This window comes from Canis lupus, chromosome 2, assembly GCF_048164855.1.
Source record: "Canis lupus baileyi chromosome 2, mCanLup2.hap1, whole genome shotgun sequence".
In the NCBI taxonomy this organism is placed as follows: domain Eukaryota; kingdom Metazoa; phylum Chordata; class Mammalia; order Carnivora; family Canidae; genus Canis; species Canis lupus.
Window position 1 is genome coordinate 3,864,968 of NC_132839.1, and position 25,737 is coordinate 3,890,704.

At 34.9% G+C, this 25,737-nt stretch overlaps 1 protein-coding gene across 2 annotated transcripts in view; it reads left to right on the top strand.

The window, feature by feature from the left end:
• Window positions 1-25,737, top strand: part of PJA2 (praja ring finger ubiquitin ligase 2) — a 67,946-nt gene that overhangs the window by 24,835 nt on the left and 17,374 nt on the right. For both annotated transcript variants that reach the window (XM_072788211.1, XM_072788215.1), the window contains exons 4-6: window positions 419-1,472; window positions 10,320-10,505; window positions 22,659-22,844. In XM_072788211.1, coding sequence (XP_072644312.1) covers window positions 419-1,472; window positions 10,320-10,505; window positions 22,659-22,844 — 1,426 coding nt within the window. The remainder of the gene's footprint in view (window positions 1-418; window positions 1,473-10,319; window positions 10,506-22,658; window positions 22,845-25,737) is intronic.

Below are 25,737 nucleotides of genomic sequence, written 5' to 3' on the forward strand. Positions count from 1 at the left end.
CTGTTGAAGTTTTTTTACCTGCATGTAATAAAAGAAGTTAAGTTTGAATTGTGTGCCCCAGCAGCTGGTAGGGCAGATTGGTTACCCTGTGACTTGACTTATGCCTCTCATTGTGTAGTTTCTCACTAGCCTCTCCTTTTAATGTCCTATACAGAATGTTTTAGGTATAAGGATTTACGTGGAAAACTTCCAAAGACCTCTGATGGAGAGGTTACTGAGGGGCTACACAATGGCATAAATGATCTCGTAGGGTAACCAGGGTGCCCTCTCAGTTAAGGTAGGGAGAACAGAAGTCCTGCCGGAGAAACTCACTTGTATTCAAGTGGGTAGTAATTGGCATAATTTCTACTTGAATAGTCATTATTAAATAAAATTATATCTAATGTCTCCAAATATGTTTTCTTTGTTCTCTATGAAGGTTCCAGTCCATTGGATCAAGTTCATTCTTCTTTACCCAATGACCCTTTATTTGAAAAAAGTGAAACTGAAGTTCCCATTTGTGATACAACATTGAATGAAACCATTGAGAGCAGTCCATCCTTCACTGCAGTGCATCATAGTGAGGAGGGCAGGGAGACTTTAGGAAGCAGTACCGATCCTCATAATCACTCTGAGGGAGAATATACTCCAGAAGTTTGCAGTGCTTCAAGTGTACAAAACGGAATTTCACTGGTTCAGACGGACTCTTACGATCCAAACGGCCCACATGGAGAGGCCAATGACCGTCTTCAGCTTTCTGCAGAGGTTGTGGAAGGTGGTGGATATCAGGAAACATTGGGCAATACAATATTTGAGTTGGCAAATGGAGAGGTAGAGGCATACACTGCTCTTTCACCACCAGTTCCCGCGTTCAACTGTGAAATAAGAGATGAATTTGAAGAGTTAGATTCAGCACCGTTAGTCAAAAGTTCTGCTGCTGATCCTGAGTTTGTCAGTCAGAACAATCAGGAATTTCAGAGGTCCTCTTCTGAAGATGAAGGTGTTAGAGAGAAACAACAAAATAGTACTAGCCAGGAGAGTCAGAGAGAAAGTGTAGCTGAAGATGCAGCATGTGCCCCTGGGCATGTCTGCCGTGAACAAAATACTAGTGAGAAGAACAAGAACCAGGGAAGTTTTCCTGAGCAGGTAGTGAGGCCCAAAGTTAGAAAACTGATAAGCTCAAGCCAGGTGGACCAAGAAACAGGTTTTAATAGACATGAGGCTAAACAAAGAAGTGTTCAGAGATGGAGGGAGGCTTTGGAAGTTGAGGAAAATGGCTCAGATGACCTCTTAATAAAATGTGATGACTACGATGGAGAACATGACTGCATGTTCTTGGATCCACCTTATTCAAGAGTGACTCGTAGGGAAACAGAACATAACCAAGTCACAGCAGAAAGTGGGGCCACCGCGGGAAGGCAAGAAGTCGTGGATAACACCTTCTGGAATGGCTGTGGAGATTATTACCAACTGTACGACAAAGATGAGGATAGGTAAGATTTCATGCAGTGTCTGGTAGGATTGTGTAGTCAGCACAGCAGTTTATTTCTAGTAACCGTCATGTTTGGTGCCTGGTCGGGGAATTAGGTATACTGACTTGCCAAATACTCTGATTTTCTGGGTGCTAAACACACGTGCAAATTCCTGGTTTGTTTTTTACAGAAACTTTCTTGGAGGCATTTCAGGAGTTGATAGAAGTTGTAAGTTCAGACAATGATTATTAGTTATTACAAAAAAATAGAAATACTATGTATGTCAATTCATAGTACTTCAGTTAGTAAAATGCTGCAACGTTTATTGTAATAAAAAGGTAAACATTTTTTTTTTTAAAGGTAAACATTTATTCTACTTTTTTAAAAGATTCTATGTTAATCCATCTTGGGCTTAAAAAGTGATTAAGAGGGCAGCCTGGGTGGCTCAGTGGTTTAGCGCCACCTTTGGCACAGGGTGTGATCCCGGAGACCTGGGATTGAGTCCCACGTCGGGCTTCCTGCATGGAGCCTGCTTCTCCCTCTGCCTGTCTCTGCCTCTCTCCTCTCTTTGTCTCTCATGAATAAATAAATAAAATCTTTAAAAAAGTGATTAAGATCACAGAAAATTTTGATAATATTGTATTAACTTTGCTAGTATTTGTTAATGTCCCCTGTTTCTCTGTTCTTGTTGTTCTTTTTTTATCAGTAGGTTTATTTTTTACCTGTTTTTATGTAGTGTTTGGTTTTTGGTCACAACTCAGTGTGGTGCATATTATCATTTCCCTCATTTATAGACATGGAAACTGAAGCACAGGAGAGTTAACTTCACAAGGTAACAAAGCTAGTAAATTTTGGGGCTGGAATTTGCATTTCTGTTATTGCCCAATCCAAATATACTGTTCTCAAGAGAACATAACAACTTTTTTTTTCCTGTTCTTTTTCTTTCTTTCTTTCTTTTTTTTTTTTTTTTTTTAAAGAGGGTAAGAGAGAGACCGAGCATGATTGGGGCAAGGGACTAAAGGGACTAGAGAGGGAAGGGGCAGAGTAGGAAGGGGAAGGAATCTTAGGGGCAGGCTCCATGCCCAGCACAGAGCTGGATGTGGGGCTTGATCTCACCACTCTGAGATCATGACCTGAGCCAAAATTAGAATCAGACACTAAACCAACTAAGTTACCAGGTGCCCCACAATTTTTCTTAGAATAAGCATGCTGGTTTCTAGTATATAATCTTCCCCGCCCCCAACACTGTAAGATTATAGAATGAAGAGAAATGGAAAAATTTTTTTTAACCAGAAAGTACTACAAAGGAAGATATTTTATATATTTCATGCCATAAAGTTAATAAAATATATTTGATTTTCTTTGGACATATGGTTATAAAGCTTCTATAATACAATGTAAATAACTTAAACAGTTGAAATATAATTTCTTTTACTATCTTGAAGTTTATAAACTTCAAGGATGGGGGATCCCTGGGTGGCTCAGCAGTTTAGTGCCTGCCTTCGGCCCAGGGCGTGATCCTGGGGTCTCGGGATCGAGTCCGACATCGGGCTCCCTGCATGGAGCCTGCCTGTGTCTCTTTCTGTCTCTCTTCCCCTCTCTCTCTCTCTGTGTCACTCTCATGAATAAATAAAATCTTAAAAAATAAAATTCAAGAGCTAGCAGACAATATTTATATAACCTGTTTTTTAAGCTTAAGGGTAAAATTAGTTAAGAACTTTTGCCTAACCTATTTCTGTTTTTTTAGGTTGGGTCCACAATCTTTTATGTAAAATCCGCAGACTTCTTAAAATGGAAATTGACGGCAAAACCTGAGTTGCTTGTTAGCTTGCTTGATGCAGATCTGGATCAGAGCTGACATGGGCCTTTGTTTAAAGCATTCCTAACATTTTGCTGCAGAAATATGAAAGTGTTTGATTACTGAGTTTTTTTGGCTTACTTCTAAATCTCAGGGGAAAAATCTGAATTCCAAACATACTCAGTGCTAAGGTTTTTGGATTGGATTGTGAATTTTCATTATACCTCTAGCTTACTATTAAAAAAAAAATCAACTTAATAGTCTTAAATAACTTACCTTTTTGAAAGTGTGAGAGTGTTGCATTTTTCCTTAAGTGATATGTCAATATTCTAAACAATGATAGGATATTTTACAAATAGAATATACAGAGGAGGGAATACAGTAAACAGAAACTTTTTTTCTTTCACTTTAAAGTAATATATTGATTTATAGAACCTGAAGTTGGGCTGTGCTTAAAAGATGGAACTAATTTTGAAGCAGTCATTAAGACACATTGAAATGGCCAGAAACAGGGTTTTTGTTTGTTTGTTTGTTTGTTTGCTTGTTTAAGACTACCATCATAGAATAAGTTCTCAAGGAAGACGGTTTTATCTAGAATTCCACTCACATTTGCATCTGTTGATAGTATTGAGATAGGTTTAGGACTGTATTGCAATAGTCTGGACAGTTTGAGTAATTGTTTCTGTGTTACTGTTTCTAGTTCCTCTACCTTCAACTCCCTGCAAAGGATCACAATTGCCAGAATGTTTTTTAATATGCTGTCAGAAAAAGGTTGAAATTTAATAACCATACATTCACACTTAATTTCATTTTTATCTCTTGTTCATCTGCTTGATGTTTTACTATAGTCCTGCTGAATTCTGATAATAGCAGGTTGGAGAAATGGGGAAACAGTTCCTCTACAATAAGTGTCTTGATAAAGTATAAATACCCTTTGCCTTGAGTCTGTGAGGTTCTTTTTGGGTTTCCTTTGCTTTATAAAACTTAAAGATGCTATACTTGAAAATTTTTCTTGTCACGTTTGTATTATAATAGCTACAAATAGAACCGTCATGTCCAGAACTTAACTAAAACCTCTGTGACATTTTTAGTTATAGGAATTTTGGCCACTTTTAAAAAATATAATTAAAAATATATATAGTTAATATATATACTTTAAAAGTGAAAAGTATTTGAATGAATGCCTGATCCGTTTCCTCCCTGAAAACTTTTAAATGATCACTTAATCGTATCTGAAACTTTACACTCTATGGAATAAGCATTGCAGTTGGTAGGATTGCTCTGAGCTGTTTGACGGGAACTGAACACCACCTTATTAAATTAGAATTGTGAGGGGAATTTAATAGGCAGTATGTAATTACCAGACTTGGAATTAGACCAAAGAGCTAAGGTTAACATACCGCTCTTTGGAAATACACCCTGAGAGCTTTAATAACTGAGGACAAGATCTTGAGTTTAAAAGAACCTTTAACCATGCCAGCACATTTTAACCTTGGGCCTAACTGGAGGAAGAGATATGCCATCCACTGAGCGCTTCTTAGAGCACTTGAGGTTTCCTTCAGAGTTTTTTTTCTGTCCCTAAGCCTTGACATTGCTTAAAATATAAAGGTAAAAAGTTCCTTACCTAAGTTAAAAATGTCAGGACACCTTTTTTGTTATTCATGATTTTGGGAAAATAAAAGGAATATCAGCTATTAGTTGATTTCAGTTTGATATATTCAAAAAGGATTTATTGAAATCCTCCTGTCAGACTTCTCCCAGGTACTCTGCAAATGCAAATAATAATGATTCCTGTTCCCTTGGTGTTCACCAGGCTTATGAGGAAGTTAAGACCTATAGTTAATTATCATGAGGCTAAATTAAGCTTCTTTCCTCTTCTCTATAAATTAGCTAAGAGCCAAGCAGGAGCTTCTCTGATATCCCTGTATCCCAACAAATAAAGCATCTATGAGCAGCCAGCAAAGATCCTAAAGCATATGCTGTAACATTTGAGCAAATCTTTTTATCTTGTTTCCAAATTCCTAGAAGTTTAGAAGGAGTAAATTAGAGATAAAGAGTTTTGTTCCTTAGACATGCTAGGGAGTTACAGATTACTGTATTCTGATATTTAGGGAAAAGACCAGAAAGTTGTAAAAGGCAGGCGCAATTCAGAACCATCTGGGCCTTATTTACTAAATTAAGCACCTGATAGATTTGAATAACTACCATTTGTATCACTATATTACAACATAGTTTGTTGTTGTTAGTGCTAAAATGTCCCAAACTGCTTAGATTAGACTTACTATACTGTCTGACAATGCAGTAATAACTGTCTGAAAATGATATGTCAACATAATTTCCATCCAGAGTATTTTCAATAAAATTCAGAAAGTATTTTTGATCCTTAGCTAGTCAGGTAACAAAATTATCCAGATTTTCAGTTTTTCTAGGCTCATAGTAGTTCAGTTTTTATGGATGTGGTAAATGCCAGGGAAGACTAACAAAACAGTTCGTTGGGGAATTTAAGGAATAAGGGGTTGCTTTTGGATGCTTTTATATCTTATTTCTATCTAAGATTTGTACTACACAAAGTATCTTATCTAGAAATCATATTAATTTTATTCTATATGTGAAAAAAGTGTTTTTGGTTCACAATTGAATGTGAAAATGTAACATTTAAGTTAATAGTTATCTGCTGTTGAATATAGCTGTAAATTTTAACGGGAGACAATACTTAAAAGACCATATGAAAATCAAAGTGGTACTTAGTTTTTATTTTGAGAATTTAAAACATTTAACTCATTGGCTTTTATATTCAAGGGCAAATGGGTCCTCACTATTCTGTGATCTTTTTTAAAATTTGTAAAAGATTTTACTTATTTATTTACTAGAGACACACAGAGAGAGGCAGACACACAGGCAGAGAGAGAAGCAGGCTCCCTGCAGGGAGCCTGAGGCGGGACTTGATCCCAGGACCCTGGGATCATGACCTGAGTCCCCAGGCGCCCCTCTGTGATTGTTTTGTGTCCTACTTGTTCTGTTGGTTATTCTACTTGCAAAGTTATTTTTAAATCTTTTCTCACTCTACTTTAAGTTCCATACACTCCTATCACTCTTAGGAGAGAACTTTGTTTCTTGCTTTCCTGGGGTAGTAAAATAATTAAATCTGAGCTTGTTTTCCTGTTCACCATATTGCAGCATGTTAGTATTCTTTCCTGTTTTTAATTTTTTCTTCAGTGAAGAGAGATGACTCGTCCATTCTGTGTCTATAGTTATATCTTACACCTGACTTTATTATTCTTATACCAAAATTGCTTCTGTCCACCTCATTCTGTATTTTTCTAAATCCTGAGGGGAAATCTTCACTTGATCTTGCTTTTCCTTTAACAACTGGCCTGTTTGTCTTCTCTTCCATTGCTGAATTTTCAGAATAAGTTTTCCATACCCACTGTTTCTATTCCTGCACTCTGCACTTTTAAAGGCCTTGAAACTTACAGTACTATTTCTCTATTCTCTGATGTTAGCAGTAACCTCCTCCTTCTCACAGCCAGTTGACTTGCCTTGGTACCCGTGTTTTTTTACTTGAGTGCTACTGTTGAGCAGTTTGTTCACTCTCTGTAATTTCTCTTCCATTGACCTATATTTGTTTTTTCTTTGCGGAGTCTTCTATGAAGGATCCTCTTAAGGATTTACAGACTTTTTAAAAAGGATGTCCAGATAGTAAATACTTCAGCCTTTGTGGACCAAAAGGCAAAATCAAGGATATTCTATAGGTACTTAAATAACCATTTAAAAATGCAAAAAAAGAGAAAAAAAGCCAATCCCCAAAACAAACAAAAAGCAAAAGACATTCTTAGCTTCCAGACCACTAAAGGACAGGTGGCCAGATTCGGCTCATGGGTGAGGACATAGTTTGCTGACCACTGGTGGAAAGAGAGACTAAGACTGAAGTGCCTTTGGTGACCAGGAGGCTGATCTTGCCATTCAGTAAGACAAACCAAGGATTCAGAGTAGATTTTCTTCAGTAGAGAAAAGAGGAAAATGATAGTGTGCTGGTTGGAAATCCAGTTGAAACTGTCTAAGCAGACAACTTATATAATAAAGTAATTATCACGTGTATTAAATGCTTAGCATTTTCCAAAAATTGTTTTAGAGGTTTATCTACAGTATTCACTTAAACATCTCCATAAACTTGAAAAGGAAATATGGTATTTGAGTAAAAAAAAAAGTGGTTAAAAAAAAGATTTGCTAACAGTTATTGATGGCTTACTATTTATCTGGCACTATTAAAATGTTTTTTATATATAAATGCATTGACTTCTCATATGAACTCAGTTATTAGATATTGTTACTAAATTCACCTGATGTGTGAAGTGATAAAGGCACAGAAACGTGAACATGAAGTACCTTTTTCACGACTAATAATTGGTGGATTCAAATCCAGGCAGACTGACTCCAGAACCTGTGTTCTTAACTACTGTTCTCTAAGAACAATATTAATGTATAACTGTGGCAAAAACTGTGAGGGCAGTAGGCATGAGACTAAATTAAGCTTCTTTCCTCTTCTCTATATATTGGCTTAATTCTGTGAAATACTGCGTTAGTTAAAAAAAGTGAAGGATTTTGGAGTAATATTATGTATGTACTATTTGATGGAAGTTGCAGCAATAGTGGTATTTAGAATGCATCTTTTGAAAGGTGACTTGTGGGACTGAGATTAAATTTAGGGACACCAGTTAATAATTGATTGTCTAGGTATAGATTTGGAGAAGAATATTGGAGCCAGGGTTTTTAGGAGAAATGGAGAGAAAGGAGACATTTTACAGAAAGAATGCAAAGTAAAAAGGATTTAAACATAGGAGTTTGTGAGGAGTCAAAGATACATGAATTTTGGCTTGAGAACAGGAAAATACTATTAGCAGATAGAAAAATCAAGAAGAGACTTGTCTGTCAGATAAGTTTTATTTTATAATTTTTGAAAAAGATTGTGAAAATCTATAACTTATTGGAGGGCAGTTAGTGATTATGAAAGCTAAATGGTCAAGGCCAGAGATATATATTTAAAAGTTACCAACTTAGAGGTGAGGGTGATATATAATGAGTAATGATACAGGCCAGCAATCTGCAGATTTCTTTCCCTAAAGGGCCAAATAGTATTTTAGTATTTTACTAAGAAGCTGAATTAAAGATAAACTTGTAAAAAAAAGTTTTTAAATCAGAGGCCATAAAAAAAAAAAAGTAGAAGGTCCACATTTGGCAGAAAGGCTGAGTTTACCGATCTGTGATATAGGCTTCTTAAATATATTGACTACTGATCATAGGCATTCTTTTTATATTAAAATTTGGAGATAGTCCATCAATTATTTCATTAAGTAAAAAAAATTCAGAAGTTTTTACATATTATTTTCCTGAACAGGATCATAACAATGTTTAAAATACAAGGTTTTCTTTTAAGTAAGTAAAGTTGCCATAAGTTAATAAGGGAATCTTAGCCTAATTGTTAAAGACATACCAAAATTGGAGCTGGTAATTTAGCTTTGAATTTGAGAGGCTTCATAGTCAAGGAAATGCAGTTCAAGAAGTCTTTTAAAACTATTTTCTGTGTTAGATTTTTACACGGGCACAAGTCAAGAAGTGATTTACTTCACCTTAGATTATTTTGGGGGTTACAGAAAATTTTACAAAATAAAAGCAATTTGGGTCCTATCCAACTGAAGGAATACTTGCTATACCAGAATTATATAGCATTCCTTCTCCGGAATGTTTGTGCCCCTGCTGCCTCTCATTTACTGAAAATTGGAAGTTGATTTTATTATTTTTACTTCTAATTTCTCAGAGCTTACATTAGTGCTATTCTTTCTTAATAGCATCTTGATCTCTTGGATTCATCAGGAACTTACTAGTCTAGTTAATGTATCATTAATAATATGACCATTAGTAATATAGCATCATAAAGAAAAGTTATTTCTTACTAATTATCACGTCCTTCAGAAACAAACTAAAATTTATTAATTTTTTTGTTTCTCAAAAATCATGGCACTAAGGGAAATCTTTAAGGGGATTCTTAACCAGAATGGTTGATACAGTTGGAGGGGGTATTTAAGATTTATTTTCACCATCAATATGTAATATTTTAACTTTGTTGTGGTACAAGATGACTGTACTTTAAAAGCAATTAAATGTAACCGAATTAACTAAAAAATATAACCAAAAGTCATTTTCTGAGGTTTTTCATTAACCTTTTTATCATAGCTTTTGGTTCCTTCTCTAAATATTCTCTTAGCTGAAATTTATTTTTTTTTTAAATTTTTTTTATTTTTATTTATTTATGATAGTCACACAGAGAGAGAGAGAGAGAGAGAGAGAGGCAGAGACACAGGCAGAGGGAGAAGCAGGCTCCGTGCACCGGGAGCCCGACGTGGGATTCGATCCCGGGTCTCCAGGATCGTGCCCTGGGCCAAAGGCAGGCGCCAAACCGCTGCGCCACCCAGGGATCCCCTGAAATTTATTTTGTATTCACAGTCCAATCAAAGGACTTTAGTAAAGATTTGTCAGTGCAGTTTTTTATGAATTTGAATCTCCTTTCATTTTAAAGTCTTTTGTAAAAGAGGAAGGAAAAAAATCGTTAAGCTTTTAAAATATGATAATAGTGGAAATTTTTTATTCATAGAGGGTATGTCCCCAGTTGTCAGTATGTAATTAGAAAGTTGTTTTAGTTGGGTCAGATGAGTAATAAATCTATTATTTATTTCAGATAGCATTTAATTTATGATTACCAAGTTATATTTAAAATTTTATTTAGAAATAGGTCTAAAAAAATAAACCTATATCTATCCACTACGGAATTACTGCAGTGAAGAAAATAATAAATTGATAAATCTACAACTTGGCCATATGCTATATTCATTTGAAAAAGTTACATTCTGCTGAATGTATTTCTCTATTTACTTTTAAACTTTTTTAAAATGGATTTGGCACCTGATTTATAAGCATGTGTGGGATCAGTCATCCACTGTCTACTATGATGCATTTGTCCAAATGACAAATGCACAAATAGTGACAGTTATTGTATTTCTGTCCTGAATTTGCAGTTCAGAATGCAGTGATGGAGAATGGTCTGCTTCTTTGCCTCATCGGTTTTCTGGTACGGAAAAAGATCAGTCATCAAGCGATGAAAGCTGGGAGACTTTGCCAGGAAAAGATGAAAATGAACCTGAACTACAGAGTGATAGCAGTGGTCCTGAAGAAGAAAACCAAGAATTGTCTCTACAGGAAGGGTATGTTTAACAGTGAGATTTATTATTTGTATGTGTATTGCCCAAGAACGGCATACATCACATTCAGATGTTGGGTATGCTGTTAATTGCATGTATAAGCCTTATGTAGGACCAGTAAGTCCTACTGATTTTTTAAATTATGATTTTAGTATTTTACAAAGCACAATAAAATTAAAAATTCTAGTAATTTCATTATCTTCTATTGAGATATAGTATGTATTTCCACTTCACATTAAAGAAAACTTGGGCATTTAAAAGATTATTTTGAAAAAATAAATAAAATAAAATAAATAAAAGATTATTTTGGTTGAGTTAGGTGTGAATGGATTAGGGCTGCTATTCCTGTACAACAGAAATGATGGCAAGAGGGAAGGGGCAGCCTGGAGGGAAATCAGTGATGTATTCATAGAAATTGAGAAAGTTGCAAAAGTTGAAGTTTTAATATTTCTGCCTAATTGCATAAGATGGTATCTCTGAAATCAGTGATTGCTGGTAAACACCTTTATCTTTTCCCTACTTTAATGGGAATGCTCTAGTACAGGGTTGTTAAACTTATGCTGTGAAGGGCTGGATAATAAGTATTTTCAACTTTGTGTCCCTGTCTCCATTGCAGCTACTCAACCCTCGTGTTGTAGTGTAAAAGTGGCTATGCACAATATGTAAATGAATGGGTGTGGCTGTCTTCCAACAAAATTTTATTTATAAAAACAGGTGGCAGGCTGGAAATAACCCATGGGCCATGGTTTATAACCTGGCTCTAATATTTCCTAAGTAAGAACGATTCTGACTTCTGGGTTGTTTTTTATACACTCATATACACACACACACTTTTTTCTTCTAAATCACACTAAAGAAATATGCTGCTGTTGTTTTTATAGGTTTCTAGCAAGATGTCTGTTAAATTTTATTATAGTTTTTTTTAGCATCAGTTGAAATGATCTTAGTGATTTTTTCACCTTTGACCTAATGATCATGAGGAATTATTTTGTTACTAAATTCCTGAATAGTCAGTTGCCTTTATTTCTTGAAATAAATATGATCACGTAGTCATGGTTTGTTGTTGTTTTAATGAGCTGCTGGATTCTGTTTGCTGATATTTGACATAGGATTTTTATGTCGAGATGCATAAGTGTGATTGTTTCTTTGTCTAGATAACAGTGTGATAATTGCTTTGTTAAAACAATCTGTTATACTTTTTTTAATCCCTTGATGTTTAGCTTATTTATTTTTTCAAACGTTTAAATATTTTACTTAAATAGCTTATTCTTTTAAAGGTTGCTAGTATTTTCTTGTGAAACCTAGGTTTGTATTTTATTGTGAGTTAGTATCTGTTAATTTAAATTTTTTTCTGATAATTGGTGGGTTCTAATTTTTAGTCTCTAATGGAATCTATTTTGGTAGATTTGGTTTTCTAAATTCTTTCAGCTTGGACTAACATTAAAATTTGAACTTCGCAAAAGGTACAAATTTCCAGCTTGAGATTAATTCTGTAAGGAATAAAATATATTAGAGAATCTGTAAAGAAAGAAATTTGCAAGCATAATTGGTTTTGACAGTGATTGAAAATGGTGTTTTTTTTCTCCTTCTGATTTTATGTTTGATCTTCTTGAATCACTATTACTTAGTTTACTAAGTATTGAGCTGAGATCTAAAAGATAATTCATGATTGAGGAAGAGCTTTTTGGGCAAAAGGAAAGATAGTAAGAGCAGAGGTACTATAAAAAGCAAAGGGCTTGATATGCATAAAGGTAGTGGGGCTGAAGGGAATGAGTGAACAGAAGAGTGGTAGGAGATGAAGTTGTCAGGTAGGTACCAAACTATGCAGGATATATAGCATCCGGGATTTATTTATAGAACAATGAGATTGTGAGTGAAAGATCTGATATTTATTTATTTATTTATTTTATTTATTTATTTTAAAGTTTTACTAACTGATTTGAGAGTGGGGGAGCAGGAGCAGGGGCTAAGGGCATAGGAAGGAGGAAGAAGCAGACTCCCCACTGAACAGGGAGCCTAATGGAGGGCTTGATCCCAGGACCCTGAGATCATGACCTGAACTGAAGACAACAGACGCTTAGCCTGCTGAGCTGCCCAGGTGCCCCAATCTGACAAACTTAAAAGACCACTCTAGTTGCTTTGTTACAAAGATTGAATTAGATTAGAAAGGTATTTAAGTACAAAAGAGAGAAGAAAGTTGGACTAGGCTGTTGGACTAGGGGTGGTGAGGATTAAAAAAAGTAAACAGGGCAGCCCGGGTGGCTCAGCGGTTTAGCGCTGCCTTCAACCCAGGGCGGGATCCTGGAGACCCAGGATCCAGTCCCATGTCAGGCTCCCTGCATGGGGCCTGCTTCTCCTCCCTCTGCCTATGTCTCTGCCTCTCTTACTCTTTCTCTCTGTCTCTCTCATGAAAAAATATATGAAATCTTTAAAAAAAAAAAACAGGTTTAAGAATATCTTTGAGTTATAAATAATAGAAGGGATTGAGTGTGAGATGAGGGAGAGTGAGGAATCAATGATGGTTGGGTTTTTTGGTTTGAGCATTGGGTAGTTGTTATTGTCATTGACCTAGATGGGACGGTCTGAGGAGAAGAATGGAAAGTACAAACTCTTTCTAGAATTTTTAAGTGCCTATTAGACTGTGTAATGCAGATGGTAAATAGATGCATAGATATTTAATTTTTAAGTGTTAAGGGAAATGTCCCTGATTGTAGGTTGATAATAAAGATATATGGGTAGCAACAGAGAAACATATGTGGAAGTTATCAGTTACTTGGGTTGATACCATACAATAATAAAGCTCCATAATTTGTTTTAAAAAGATAAAAGTGAGGGGGGATGGGGACAGAACTAAAGTACTAGACAGCAATAGTATTTAAGCTGAAAGAGGGGACACCAAAGTTGAAAGATATTGTTCAGGAGAGGGTTCAAAGTTAACTTTGGACATAAGTTAAATTTGTATGGTAAAATTTCAAGGGTAACCACCAAAAGAATATAGAGTTACATGTACTGGAAACCTATAGATAAGAAATATTAAGACATGGAAAAAGAATATTTAAAGTCAATCCAAATAGAAGTAAAGAAAGGGAGAAAATTATTAAAAAGGAGGAAAGAAAGAGATTGGTAAAAGTAAAATGGAACAAGTGCTGCAATAAATATAAATTGCCTCCTAATCTCTGCTTGTAAAAGACAAAGCTTCAATCAGTTTGATTTTTTTAACTTAAATGCTTTTTATAAAAGATACACTTAAAGCTTATGTATACAGACAGACTGAAAGTAAAAGGATAGTTAATGATACTTTAGGCAAATACTAACCAAAAATGGAACAGTTAAATTAATATTAGCAAAGTAGATTTAAAGATAAAAAAACATTATTGGAGAGCATGAGAGGTCATTATATTTCAAGTCTAGTTTATCAGTAAAATGTAGCAACTTTAAGCTTGAATATACCTAATAAAATAAAATAAGCAAATCAAAATTTAACCAAACCAGAGAATAGTGACAAATTTACTGTCATATTGGGAGGTTTTAAAACATCTTTCTCAATTACCTATAATTCATGGATATAAGAAATTCATCTGTCTTTAGCAGATTTGAGCAACTCATGTAAGCATGGTTTAATGAACACCCCACCCTATGGAATGAATAAACACACACACACACACAAACTGAGCATGAACTAGGCTACAAATCACAGATACACATATTTCAAAGATTCAGTATCCTGCAGACTATATTCTCTGACCACAATGTAATTAACTTAGAAATAAAAAACAAATCTAAAAATTTAAAAAATCCATACATTTTTATATTGTTCATCCTTATAAATAACCAGTAGGACAAAAAAAAAAAAAGAAATTATAACCAAAGTCTAAAATGCTCTCTACTTACTGATAATGCGAATACTACTACAATTAAAATTTGAGGGATGCAGTGAAATTCAAAAAGGGAAATTTATCTTAATAAATTAATTAAATAAATAAATAAAGTTATTAAAGAAGAAAACCTGAACATGGAGAAACTGTGCATTTAACTTAAAATAGAAAAGAACTATTAAAGAAAATAAGGAAATTCAGAATTAGAGTTAGGAAAGACAAAAGCAAAACTCAGTATGATTCAAAACAGTTATGATAGAAATGGTCAAAGAAATTAGAAGGTGATATTTTGAAAAGATTAAGAAAAATAGACAATCCACTTAGTGAACAAAAGAAATAAAGACAAGGCACAATACTGAAATAGAAAAACCACAGTACAATAAAAACTGGATAAGGTAAAAAGAGTACTGTGAACTTTTTGCCAGTAAATTTGAAAACTTAGAAGAAATCGACAAATTCCTAGAAAAATGTAATTCACCAAAACTCATGGGAAGCCTGAATAATATTATAAGTATTGCAGATATATAATCAGTAGTTTAAAATCTTACTGTAAACAGTTAATCCAGATGGTTTTATTTTTTATTTTTTTAAAGATTTTATTATTCATGAGAAATACAGAGAGAGAGAGAGAGAGAGACAGGCAGAGAGGCAGAGAGAGAGAAGCAGGCTCCATACAGGGAGTCTGATGTGGGACTCGATCCCGGGTCTCCAGGATCAGGCCCTGGGCCAAAGGCAGGCACCAAACTGCTGAGCCACCAGGGATCCCTCCAGATGGTTTTAGAACTAAATTCTCCTAAACTAAACTTTCAAGGATCATGTCACTCCACTCTTCAAGAGAATAGAAAAAGAACTATTTCTCCAAATCATTCTACAAGGCCAATTTAACTCTAATACTGAAAGAGTATGTGAAGGAAAACATTTATTAAATACATATCAAAATCTCAAACAGTACTGGAAATCTGAATATGTAAGTACATATTTTTTGAAGATAAAACTCAATTTCCAATCTGAGTTTATTCCAGAAATGTAAAGGTGTTTTAATATAGAATACCTTTAAGTGTCATTCACCAGCTTAACAGAATGCAGGAGAAAATTCATATGATAGATTCTGTAGATACAGGAAAAAAATCACTTATTAATGTTCAATATCTCAACATGGTAAACACTCAGAAACTAGGATCAGAACAGAATTTCTTTGACCCAGTAAAAAGTATCTACAAAAATCATCATTTTTAATAACAAAGGATTAAAAAAATCCTCCTCTTAAAAATCAAGAGTAAGGGCAGCCTGGGTGGCTCAGCGGTTTAGCGCCGCCTTCAGCCCAGGGCGTGATCCTGGGGCCCCAGGATCGAGTCCCACATCGGGCCCCCTGCATGGAGCCTGCTTCTCCCTCTGCCTGTGTCTCTGCCTCTCTCTCTCTCTGTGTCACTCATGAATAGATGAATAAAATCTTTAAAAAAAAATAAATCAAATCAAGAGTGCACATAGCACCATTTCAACAGCCATCCATCTTTGGTGGAGGTTTTGGTGGGCATGGCTTGATGGGAAAATAATAAAGGACAAAAAGACAAAAAGAAGGGAACTGAAAATGAAACTAGTAGAAAATATTTATAGAATATAAAATGTTAATGTGCAGGATATAAAGAACTCCTAGAAATCAAGAAGAAAAACCATCTAATTGGAAATTGTTCAGACATTTTGTAGATAATTGACCAAAGAGGAAATATTAATGGTGAATAAAAATATCAAAAGATACTTAAATCATTAGTAATCAAGGTAGCATACATTAAGATCACAAGGAGGTAGCATTTTTTTACCCACCCATTAGGTTAGCAAACATTAGGAAATTTGACAACGTCAGGTGTTTTGGAGGATATGAATGCTTGTTGAGGGGTGAAATAGGTCAGATTCACTGAAATCATGTAATAATTTTAACATTTGCGTGGTAGACTATCGGCCATATCAGGTATGTATTTTAAGTGTATAAGAGAAACCTCCCCACGTGGCCCAGGAGTTGTGTACAAGATTGTTCATTACAGTATTTTTCATGAAAGCTATAAAACTGGCTATTACCCAAATATTAACTAATAGGAGAAAAGTTACATGGAGTATCATACAGCTCTGGGAATGTATAAGCCACGCTTAGATGCAAAAACACAAGGGAATCTTGGAGATACAGTGCTGAATGAAAACAGTTGAGGAAAAATTAATGTGTATGCTGTTTCCCAAAGCTTAAAAACAAGTTAAATATCTTAAGTATATAAAACTAGTGAAAACTTGTTTCAAAAAATGGAAATACAATAGCATCCAGATCTTTTCTCTGGGGGATGAGGCTAAGGGGATAGGATAGGTGCAGGGCACAAGGTGTATACTAGTCAGTGATAATATTCTAGTTCCTGCTTTGGGTGGTGGGTTTTATAGGTGTTCAACAGAACGTTTATAACTTAAACAGATTGTTTATATTACATTTGAGGGGAAAAAAAGGAATTAAAAATTAAAGGGAATTGAAAGAGAGTAGAGACAGTCACCATACCTAATTCTTTAGAAAGGGAAGGCGCCACAGATGGATGCTGAGCCTAGGAAAATGTTGTCCTCACCCCCCAAAACCGGAAGCTGACTGTTGGCTTATAGAATGTTCCAGAGGAGAGTAACAATTACAGGAAAGATAAAGTGAAACTCTTAAGATGAGAAAGGTTAGGATCCACATCTCAAGGAGAGGGCTTTTAGGAGCAGAGACTTCCATTGTACCTAGCGGGAAGGCAGTAGGTAGGTACAGGTGTAGGTAAGTAAGTCTGTAGGTTCACAGTGGGAAGGGGGGTCTCTGATGCCTTTAGTATTCTTGTTATTACGAGATACTGAGAGTGGGGAAGATAGGAAGATTGCAAAATTGAAGGAAAGAAAAAAAGGTGGGAAATAGGCTTTCACAGAGCTAGACAACAAACTTATTAGGTAAATCTTGAATAATTGCTGGACAGTATTGAATGTCCATTTAAAATAAGTATTTTTGAAGTTAAAGTAGTGTATCACACGTGTGTATTTTTCTTTAAGTTTTTCCTGCTGTTTCGGTGACTACAAATTTTTTACATAAATACTCAAAATATTGTAATAAAAACTTAATATTTTGCCTTTCCTGTGAACACTGAATTTATTAGAATAAAGAGACAGTTCTTCAAATTAGGAAGACAGTTCTTCCATCTTTGTGACTAAATGACATGGAACAGGGTACCATTGATTTTCTAAACTATAATTCCTTTTGAAGCTTTTTTGACTTTTAATTCAAATTTCAGTTATTTTCCTTTGTACTTTAACTCCAAGATGAGGATTTGAAATCTGAAAAACTTGCTATACAATTAGAATTATTAAAAATGAGCCTATGCCTAAAGTTTAGCAACTAATTAATATGTGTCTTGATTTATAAAATGAAAGCCAGTTAATTAAATACCAGTTAATTAGGAATGCTTATAATGCTGTCCAGGATTTTATGAAATTTCTTATAATATAGATTGTTTTATGAAAACCTTAGCCCTTTAAAATGTTGGCTTTAACCCAAAGGTTTAAATTTTGTGCTGCAAATAATGGATACTCAAATTGCTGATCAGTTAGCTAAAGGCGGCAACCACTCAGAATGTAAAATCAGAGTTAGTATTTTCAGAGATTTTTTTTGATTTGTCTGCCTTTCATTTCTCAGAAAATTTTATGATGCATGGTTATATAATAAGCATATTCTAAAACTTTTTAATGAAAATGTCTTTAAAATATTCCATATTGGCTTGGCTTATTAATATATTTTGATGATTTTAATATTGCTACTCACATATTACTAAATTTAGTTTCTATTACTGAGGAATAGGGATCTTGAATCATTAAGGAAATATATATATCCTATATATCATAAAGGAAACATCAGTCTGTGTATCTGAAACTTTGAGTTTAAGTGTAGCCTGTGGTCAAGAGATTAGATGATGCTGATGGACTTATAGGATTTTCACTGGGAGTAGTAGCTTGTGGGGATTCGTCATGAAGCATTTTCAGCTTCCTCTCCTGGCAGCAGCATTCATTTCCTCCAGGCTCTGCTGGAAACGCTCAGAAGGAAAGGACAAATCCGCAGTTTCCCTTCCCAGTTGAAATACTTGTGAATTTAGTGGTGGTTGTGGTAGGCACATGCTTCCACATCTTCCATCTACTGGAACCCTTTTCAGAATTGACCATTTGGAGACACGATTAGACAATATGTCTTTTTAAATCTTGTAAATTACTGTATAACTTGATAATGGCATTTTGTTAATTTTTGAATTAACAAAATGAAATGACACTGAATGTATAAGTTTTTGTGAATGTGTTACATATGGTATGTCTGGCGTGTGTGTAAATGTGTATGTATAAGGAGAGAGAGAGAGAAGACTGAGATGTTGCTTTAAATATTTTCAAGGTTTTTGAAGCATTGAAACTTACATAATATGCTTACATTCCCATGGGGGTACATGTTTCTTTTGTTAGCTCAGAAAATGAAAGATACTTTTGATTCTATTGTTAAGAATCTTTCTTTTCTCCCTCCCTCCCTCCCTCCCTCCCTCCCTTCCTTCCTTCCTTCCTTCCCTTCTTTCTCTTTTCTTTCTCTTTCTCTTTTTCTTTTTCTTTTTCTTTTGCTTTTGCTTTTGCTTTTGCTTTCCTTTCCTTTCCTTTCTTTCCTTTGTTTTCTTTCTTTTCTTTCTATTCTTTCTTTTCTTTCTTTTCTTTCTTTTCTTTCTTTCATCAAGCCAACTCTGGCCCAGCACAGTGCCACTCTACTAGCCTGGTAAATTTTGTGTTAAATGGTAAGAATTGATGTGAACCTTATGTAATATGTTGAAAGCATATACCATATACTCGTTATTTGCTATCTCTATGACTACATTATATTACGAGTCATTAAAGACAGAATCAAATGTTTAAGCAAAATACGTAGCCAAGAATTGCTTATATAGTAAAAGAATATTAATGACATGTTGTAAATTATTTATATTCAGAATAACTTAATATTATTCTTCTTTGAATTAAAAAAAAGAAGTATTTCTTATACCGAATCATTTTCACCAATATAAACTGACTCATTTTGATTTTTATATAATAGAAAAAATATTTTTTTTATAGGAGTACATTAGAAATAACAAAAATTTCCCCAAATTATTTTTTAAAAGATTGCTTTTCAAGGATTTATTGTTAACATTTGCAACACAAATAGAGTATCTATTGTGTGCTAAGCACTTATTGCAAAGGGGTGAAGTTACCATGAGATAGAGCACACTGTTTGCCTTTGGAAAGCTACCAGTTGGGGATCCCTGGGTGGCGCAGCGGTTTGGCGCCTGCCTTTGGCCCAGGGCGCGATCCTGGAGACCCGGGATCGAATCCCACGTCGGGCTCCCGGTGCATGGAGCCTGCTTCTCCCTCTGCCTGTGTCTCTGCCTCTCTCTCTCTCTATCATAAATAAATAAAAATTAAAAAAAAAAAAAAAAAAAAAAAGGAAAGCTACCAGTTTAGGAGGAAACCGGTGAGTCACCAGAAAAGTTCTAAGACAGTATGACAAGTGCTTTCATAAAAATGTAAACATAGAGGGATCCCTGGGTGGCGCAGCGGTTTGGCGCCTGCCTTTGGCCCGGGGCGCGATCCTGGAGACCCGGGATCGAATCCCACGTCGGGCTCCCTGCATGGAGCCTGCTTCTCTCTGTCTCTCTCTGTGTGACTATCATGGAGAAATAAATAAAAATCTTTAAAAAAAAAATGTAAACATAGAATTTTTGATTTTGTATTTTAAATCCATATGGGTTTCATTTTTCATTGGGCCAAGTTATGATGCATGAAAATATCTACCATCTTTATATGTTAGATATTAAACCTTCAACAAGTTAATCATATTTTGTTATCCTAATTTCTCTGATTTTACTAGAGGCAATACTAGATAATAAATTTTATTATCCTGTTATTTTAAAGTGTTGTTTAGGACCTGAGATTAAAGAAACATTTATAGGTTAGGTGTAGAAAGAGATGCTATTTCCGTGCCTTTAACATGTGTTGATTCTTGTATGTGGACATCATCTACATCTCTTTCATAAATGTTTTTATCCCCAAAGTTAAATTTGCACATTAGAATGAATAATTCTCTACATAGAATTATTATTGTATAATTCTAATTCTAATTATTATTCTATAACTCTAATTCTAATTATTATTCTATAATTCTAATTCTAATTAGAACTTATATGTTACTGTATAACATTATTTCTCTTCTTAAAATCCGAACTAAAATTCATCTTCATCAAAACTATGCTCTAATAATTAACCTCCTTTTGATATACTAAAAAGTATTTTCTGTTAAATAGAATAAATAAGAAGAGCCTACCAGTATAATTTTCTTAGTTATAAATTCACAAAGTACCTTTTGTTCAGTCATTGTAGCCTTGACTTTTGTTTCTCATGTATTGTAATTAATTCTTTTCAGTTTGATCTTTGTGTTCGTACTTCTGGTGTTTTGACTTTTAAGTTGTGTAATTTAACTATCCTGTCTGTGGCATCTAGGTTTTACATCATACTTACAATGACACTGAGAGTTTTGTAAAAATTTCTCTCATGATTTTTCCATTACGTCTTTGTTTTAGGAATGAATGGTGGGGGCGGGGGGCACACGTGTTTTTAAAATGTAGATTTGGAATTTGTTAGTGGGTAAGTAATGACAGATTTAAACTCCTTCCCTCCACATGAGTACTCAGTTGTCCTAATATCATTTATTGAATAATTCTTTTTTCTGTTGTTTTGAAATGCTTCTTTTTTGTCTTCCTTGTTTTATCTGTACCATTGGTTTGTCTGTCCCTGTTCCAGTGAGCTTATTTTCTAGTGGGAGAAAGACTAACAATGAACAAGTAAGAAAATGATAAAGTAGAAGTAAATTCTCTAACGCAACTAAGCAGAGTTATGTGGTAAGTCACTGGACAGCTGCTTAAAATGAATGGTTAAGACAGGTCTTTCTGAGGAGCTGATATTTACTCTGACCTAAATATCAAGAAGGGAATAGCTGTGCAGAAATCTGGTGAAAGAACACTGTAGGGCCACCTGAGTGGCTAAGCGTGTGCCTTCTGCTCAGGTCATGATCGCTGGGTCCTGGGATCGAGCCCCGAATTGGGCTCCCTGCTCAGGGTGGAGTCTGCTGCTCCCTCTCCCTCTGCTGCAACCCCTGCTTGTACATTCCTATTCTCTGTCTCTCTCTCTTTTTCTCTGTCAACTAAATAAAAATCTCTAAAAGAAAAGAAAAGAAAAAAAAAACATTTCAGGTAAAGGAAATGGCCCCAAGGTAGAAAGAATGTGTTCCAAACGTAGAAAGAATCATTGAAATATAGTAAATAGGAAGAGTGGTGAGAGGTAACAGTTGGAGAAGAGGGCCAAGGAGAAAGCATGTATGATGTAGGGATTTGTAGGCCAGGCTGAAGAATTTGGACTTTATTTGAACTGTGAGGGAAAACTACTCAAGAGCAGTATGGTGTTTTGTTTTGTTTTTTTTTTAATTTTTTAGAGAGCGCATGTGACTGTGCACGAGCATGGGAGAAGGGTTGGAGGGGGTAGAGAGAGAGAGAATAGAATCTTAAACAGGCTCCTTGTGGAGCCGAATGCGGGGCTCAGTATCACAACCCTGAGATCATGCCCTGAGGCAAAATCAAGGCAGATGCTTAACTGACTGAGCCACCTAGGTGGCCTCAAGAGCAGTATTTAAAAATTAAAATGGTCTAGAATGAATTTTTCTTATTTTTCTTCTGCATAAAGAGAAATACAGGAGCATAGGTAGTTTGTATGTCAAATAAATAGGTTTTCATGTAATTGGAAACTATTTCTGTATACATATGACCCTGTAACAAATTGCTTCCCTTTTAAATAACTTTTCAGTTAAATCAGACTTTTAGAATCCCAAAAGTACCAAGAGTTTAGAACTCAAAGAATAAAGAATCTATTTGCACTAAATAGAGCTCTTTTTAGATAACAATTTTATGATCTTTTTAGATAACAATTTTATGATGTTTTAAAATAATATCTTTTCTTGGGCACCTGGGTGGCTCAGTGGTTGAGTGTCTGCCTTTGGCTCAGGTCATGATCTCTGGGTCCTGGGATCGAGTCCCATATCAGGTTCCTCACAGGGAGCCTGCTTCTCCCGCCTGTGTCTCTGCCTCTCTCTCTCTCTCTCTCTGTCTCTCTCATGAATAAATAAATAAATCTTTAAAAAATAATAATTTTTTTTCTTCCCTTAAAATGTTTATATTAGGGAACAGACATCTTTGGAGGAGGGAGAGATTCCTTGGTTACAGTACAATGAAGTCAATGAAAGCAGCAGCGATGAGGGAAATGAGCCTGCCAATGAGTTTGCACAGCCAGAAGCTTTCATGCTGGATGGGAACAATAACCTTGAGGACGACTCCAGCGTGAGTGAAGACTTAGATGTGGACTGGAGGTATGTAACAGTGCGATTCCTGTGGTTAATTGTTCATTGAGTAGAATTTGTTTGTGATGATAAATTGAAACCATATTTCTGATCTCAGAAGTGTTCTCACCTTCCCATCTGTCAGTCTTCCTCTTCTGATCTCATTCTGGATGTCCCTTCCTACATGGACACTCCCTCCTTCTTTTCCAGGCAGTGACTTCTTTTTCTCTTTGGCCTTTTGGCTCTCTTGAAGCCCACCTTATATCCTTGTTATTTATAAGCTTATGGTTTGAGGTTTCCAACTTTTAAATTTAGCTGTATATGCTGAATATAGCCTTCCATTTGATCTTTAAAAAAAAAAAAGAATCCTTAATAAATACTACTTAAAGAATTTCAGAATCTGTGATTAAATGAGAAGAATCGTAAGAAAATAGTTAACCCTTCTGTGTATGAAAAATATAATTGTACCTTCCCAGAAATGCTGAAAGTATTCAGTTTACTTTATGCTGAAAGGAATAATGAACTTCAAATAAAAGAAGCATATAAATTAAGTGGATTATAGAATTGTTATGTCTCATGATATAATGGTCAAAATTTGTTTTGGTTTGTAGTTAGATTTATCTTTCAAATGTGCAGTATGCCTCTGAAAGCAGCTAGTTACTGAGATGTAGAATAATGTCCAACTGATGTCCAACTGATCTCTTGTTACTTTTTCTGGAGAAAATATGATTTTGTACTACCTTTGTGTCCATCTCTACAGAGATACAATTATAAGAATTTATTTTGTTTTTCCAGTTAAAATTCCATCACAGAAAATTGAGAAGAGTATAGATAAGGAGAACTCATTCATATCTCCCCCCCCCCCCCCCCATAACTGCAGATTTCTAGAACTTCCGTTTTTGAGTCCTCCTTTGTATCTTTAGTGTCTCTTTCTGTGTGGGTAGCTACTTTGTGCTTCTCCAAATTGTTCCAGATATGAATCTCAGGATCTCCTTGAAATCCTCCTTACTGTTTCCTATCTCTCACTTCCCAGGGTGAAAATAATTTTATGCACAAAGCAGACTTTCACTGACCATTTTGTGGAAGTACAAAGTGGTGTTTCATCACAGCCACACAAATAGTTCATAATTCCATCATAAACATTCCTGGCTCCAAAACCCATTTTCTGGCTTCCCAAACTTTGTGGCAAAGCAGTGGCTCACCTGGTCCTGGACTTTGCTGGTCTTGGTATTTTATCCCCCGCCCCCACCCCCATGTCTGTCTATCCCCCTCTTCCTGAACTCCTTGGTGTACTGCTGTCTTCTGTCTCCATTATGCAAAGTCATTCCCTGTAATGCTCAGCAGATGACAGATTTGTCGCTTTAGTTCGCTTCATCTGTGCACGTTGGGAGGCAGTAACGGTCTAATATGAAGAAATGTTTTCTTTTGCACATTTTCAAAATTTTATGAAAATAATTTTTTACAACTCCATTAGGTAGATGCTCTAGTCTATAGTTGCACTAAAATTTAATTGATCATTTCTTCATTGAAATAGTGCAGTGACTCTTTCCCCTCATATAACTTGTTCTGTGCTTCAGGTGGTTTCTTTATGGCGGTTTGATAGAGGTGACATCACTGAGATAAGTAGTATTTATTAAGATCTTGATACATATTTCTAAATAACTTTCAAAAAAGGTTGTCCCACATAAAAATTTAAAGAAATAATTGAGGTCTTTCTTGAATATAATTTTAACTTAAACTTGAAGACTTTTTAGTGTTGGTTCTAACTCAGTGACAGTCCCTCTGGACATGGCTGTTGTTTGTTGTCAAGATTTTAGAGATGTTACTGATTGTCCCCAAATGTGGGGAGCTTCAGAGTAGCTTTTTTTTTTTTTTTTTAATATGGAAAACATTTTAGCATTGATTTTAAGAAAAAATTTTGAAGGTTACTATTTTGAATTTTATGTAGATATGACAACACTTCATTATTTGCATATGTGGCACTATATTAATTTATGTGGCAGTCGTTACAGGTTGATGAAGTGAAAATATGATTTGGTTTTCATATTAAAATAATGTCATTTTGACAACTAAAAGGAAAAGCCATGGCAAACAGCAGCACTTCTTATCTCTGAAGCCAAAATCTTAACATTTTTGTTTCACCACAACTTAAAAAAGAGTTAAAGCTTTTTGATTCTTTAGTTTCAAAGAAAATGGGAAAAAGTCCTCTATCAAAGTTTATTTATTTGTTTTGATGTCATAGAAGTGTTACCGCAGACTACCCAGAGACTATTTTATAAACTAGTGTGATGGGAGTTGGTTTCAGATTTAGACAAATCCTGACTGTACCATTTTTTTGTTTTTTGATAACTACTTAACCTCTCTATCTTCCTGCAAGAAATTGGGGTTAATAATTATTAACCTAATAAGATTGTGAGAAATTAATTCCCTATAGATAGGACCATGGTTTAATAACAAAATTTTAAAAACACTTTTGAAATTACTTCAAACTTCAGAAAAATGGCAAAAATAATACAAAGAATTTCCATATATTCTTCACTAATAGTCCCTAAATGTTAACATTTACTGCATTTGTGTTATCATTCTCTTTCCTTTGTTTCTCTATGTTTATGGCATTTCTCCCCCCCACCATTTATGAGTAAGTTGCAAACAAGTTGCCTTTTTACCCATGGTCTAGAATGAAGTCCCTAAGAACAAGGACATTTTCTTATATAACAAAGTAAAGGCTTCAAAATCTAGAAATTAACACTGGTAACAATACTATTCTCTAATCTACAGAATTATTCAGATGTTTATAGTTGTCCTTAAATTAATGCCAGTAGAGAATTTTTTTTTCTGTCCAATCCGAGACCATTCATTGTTCTTGCTTAACATGTTTCTTTAGTCACTTTTAACCTGGAACATTTCCTTAGTGTTTCTTTGT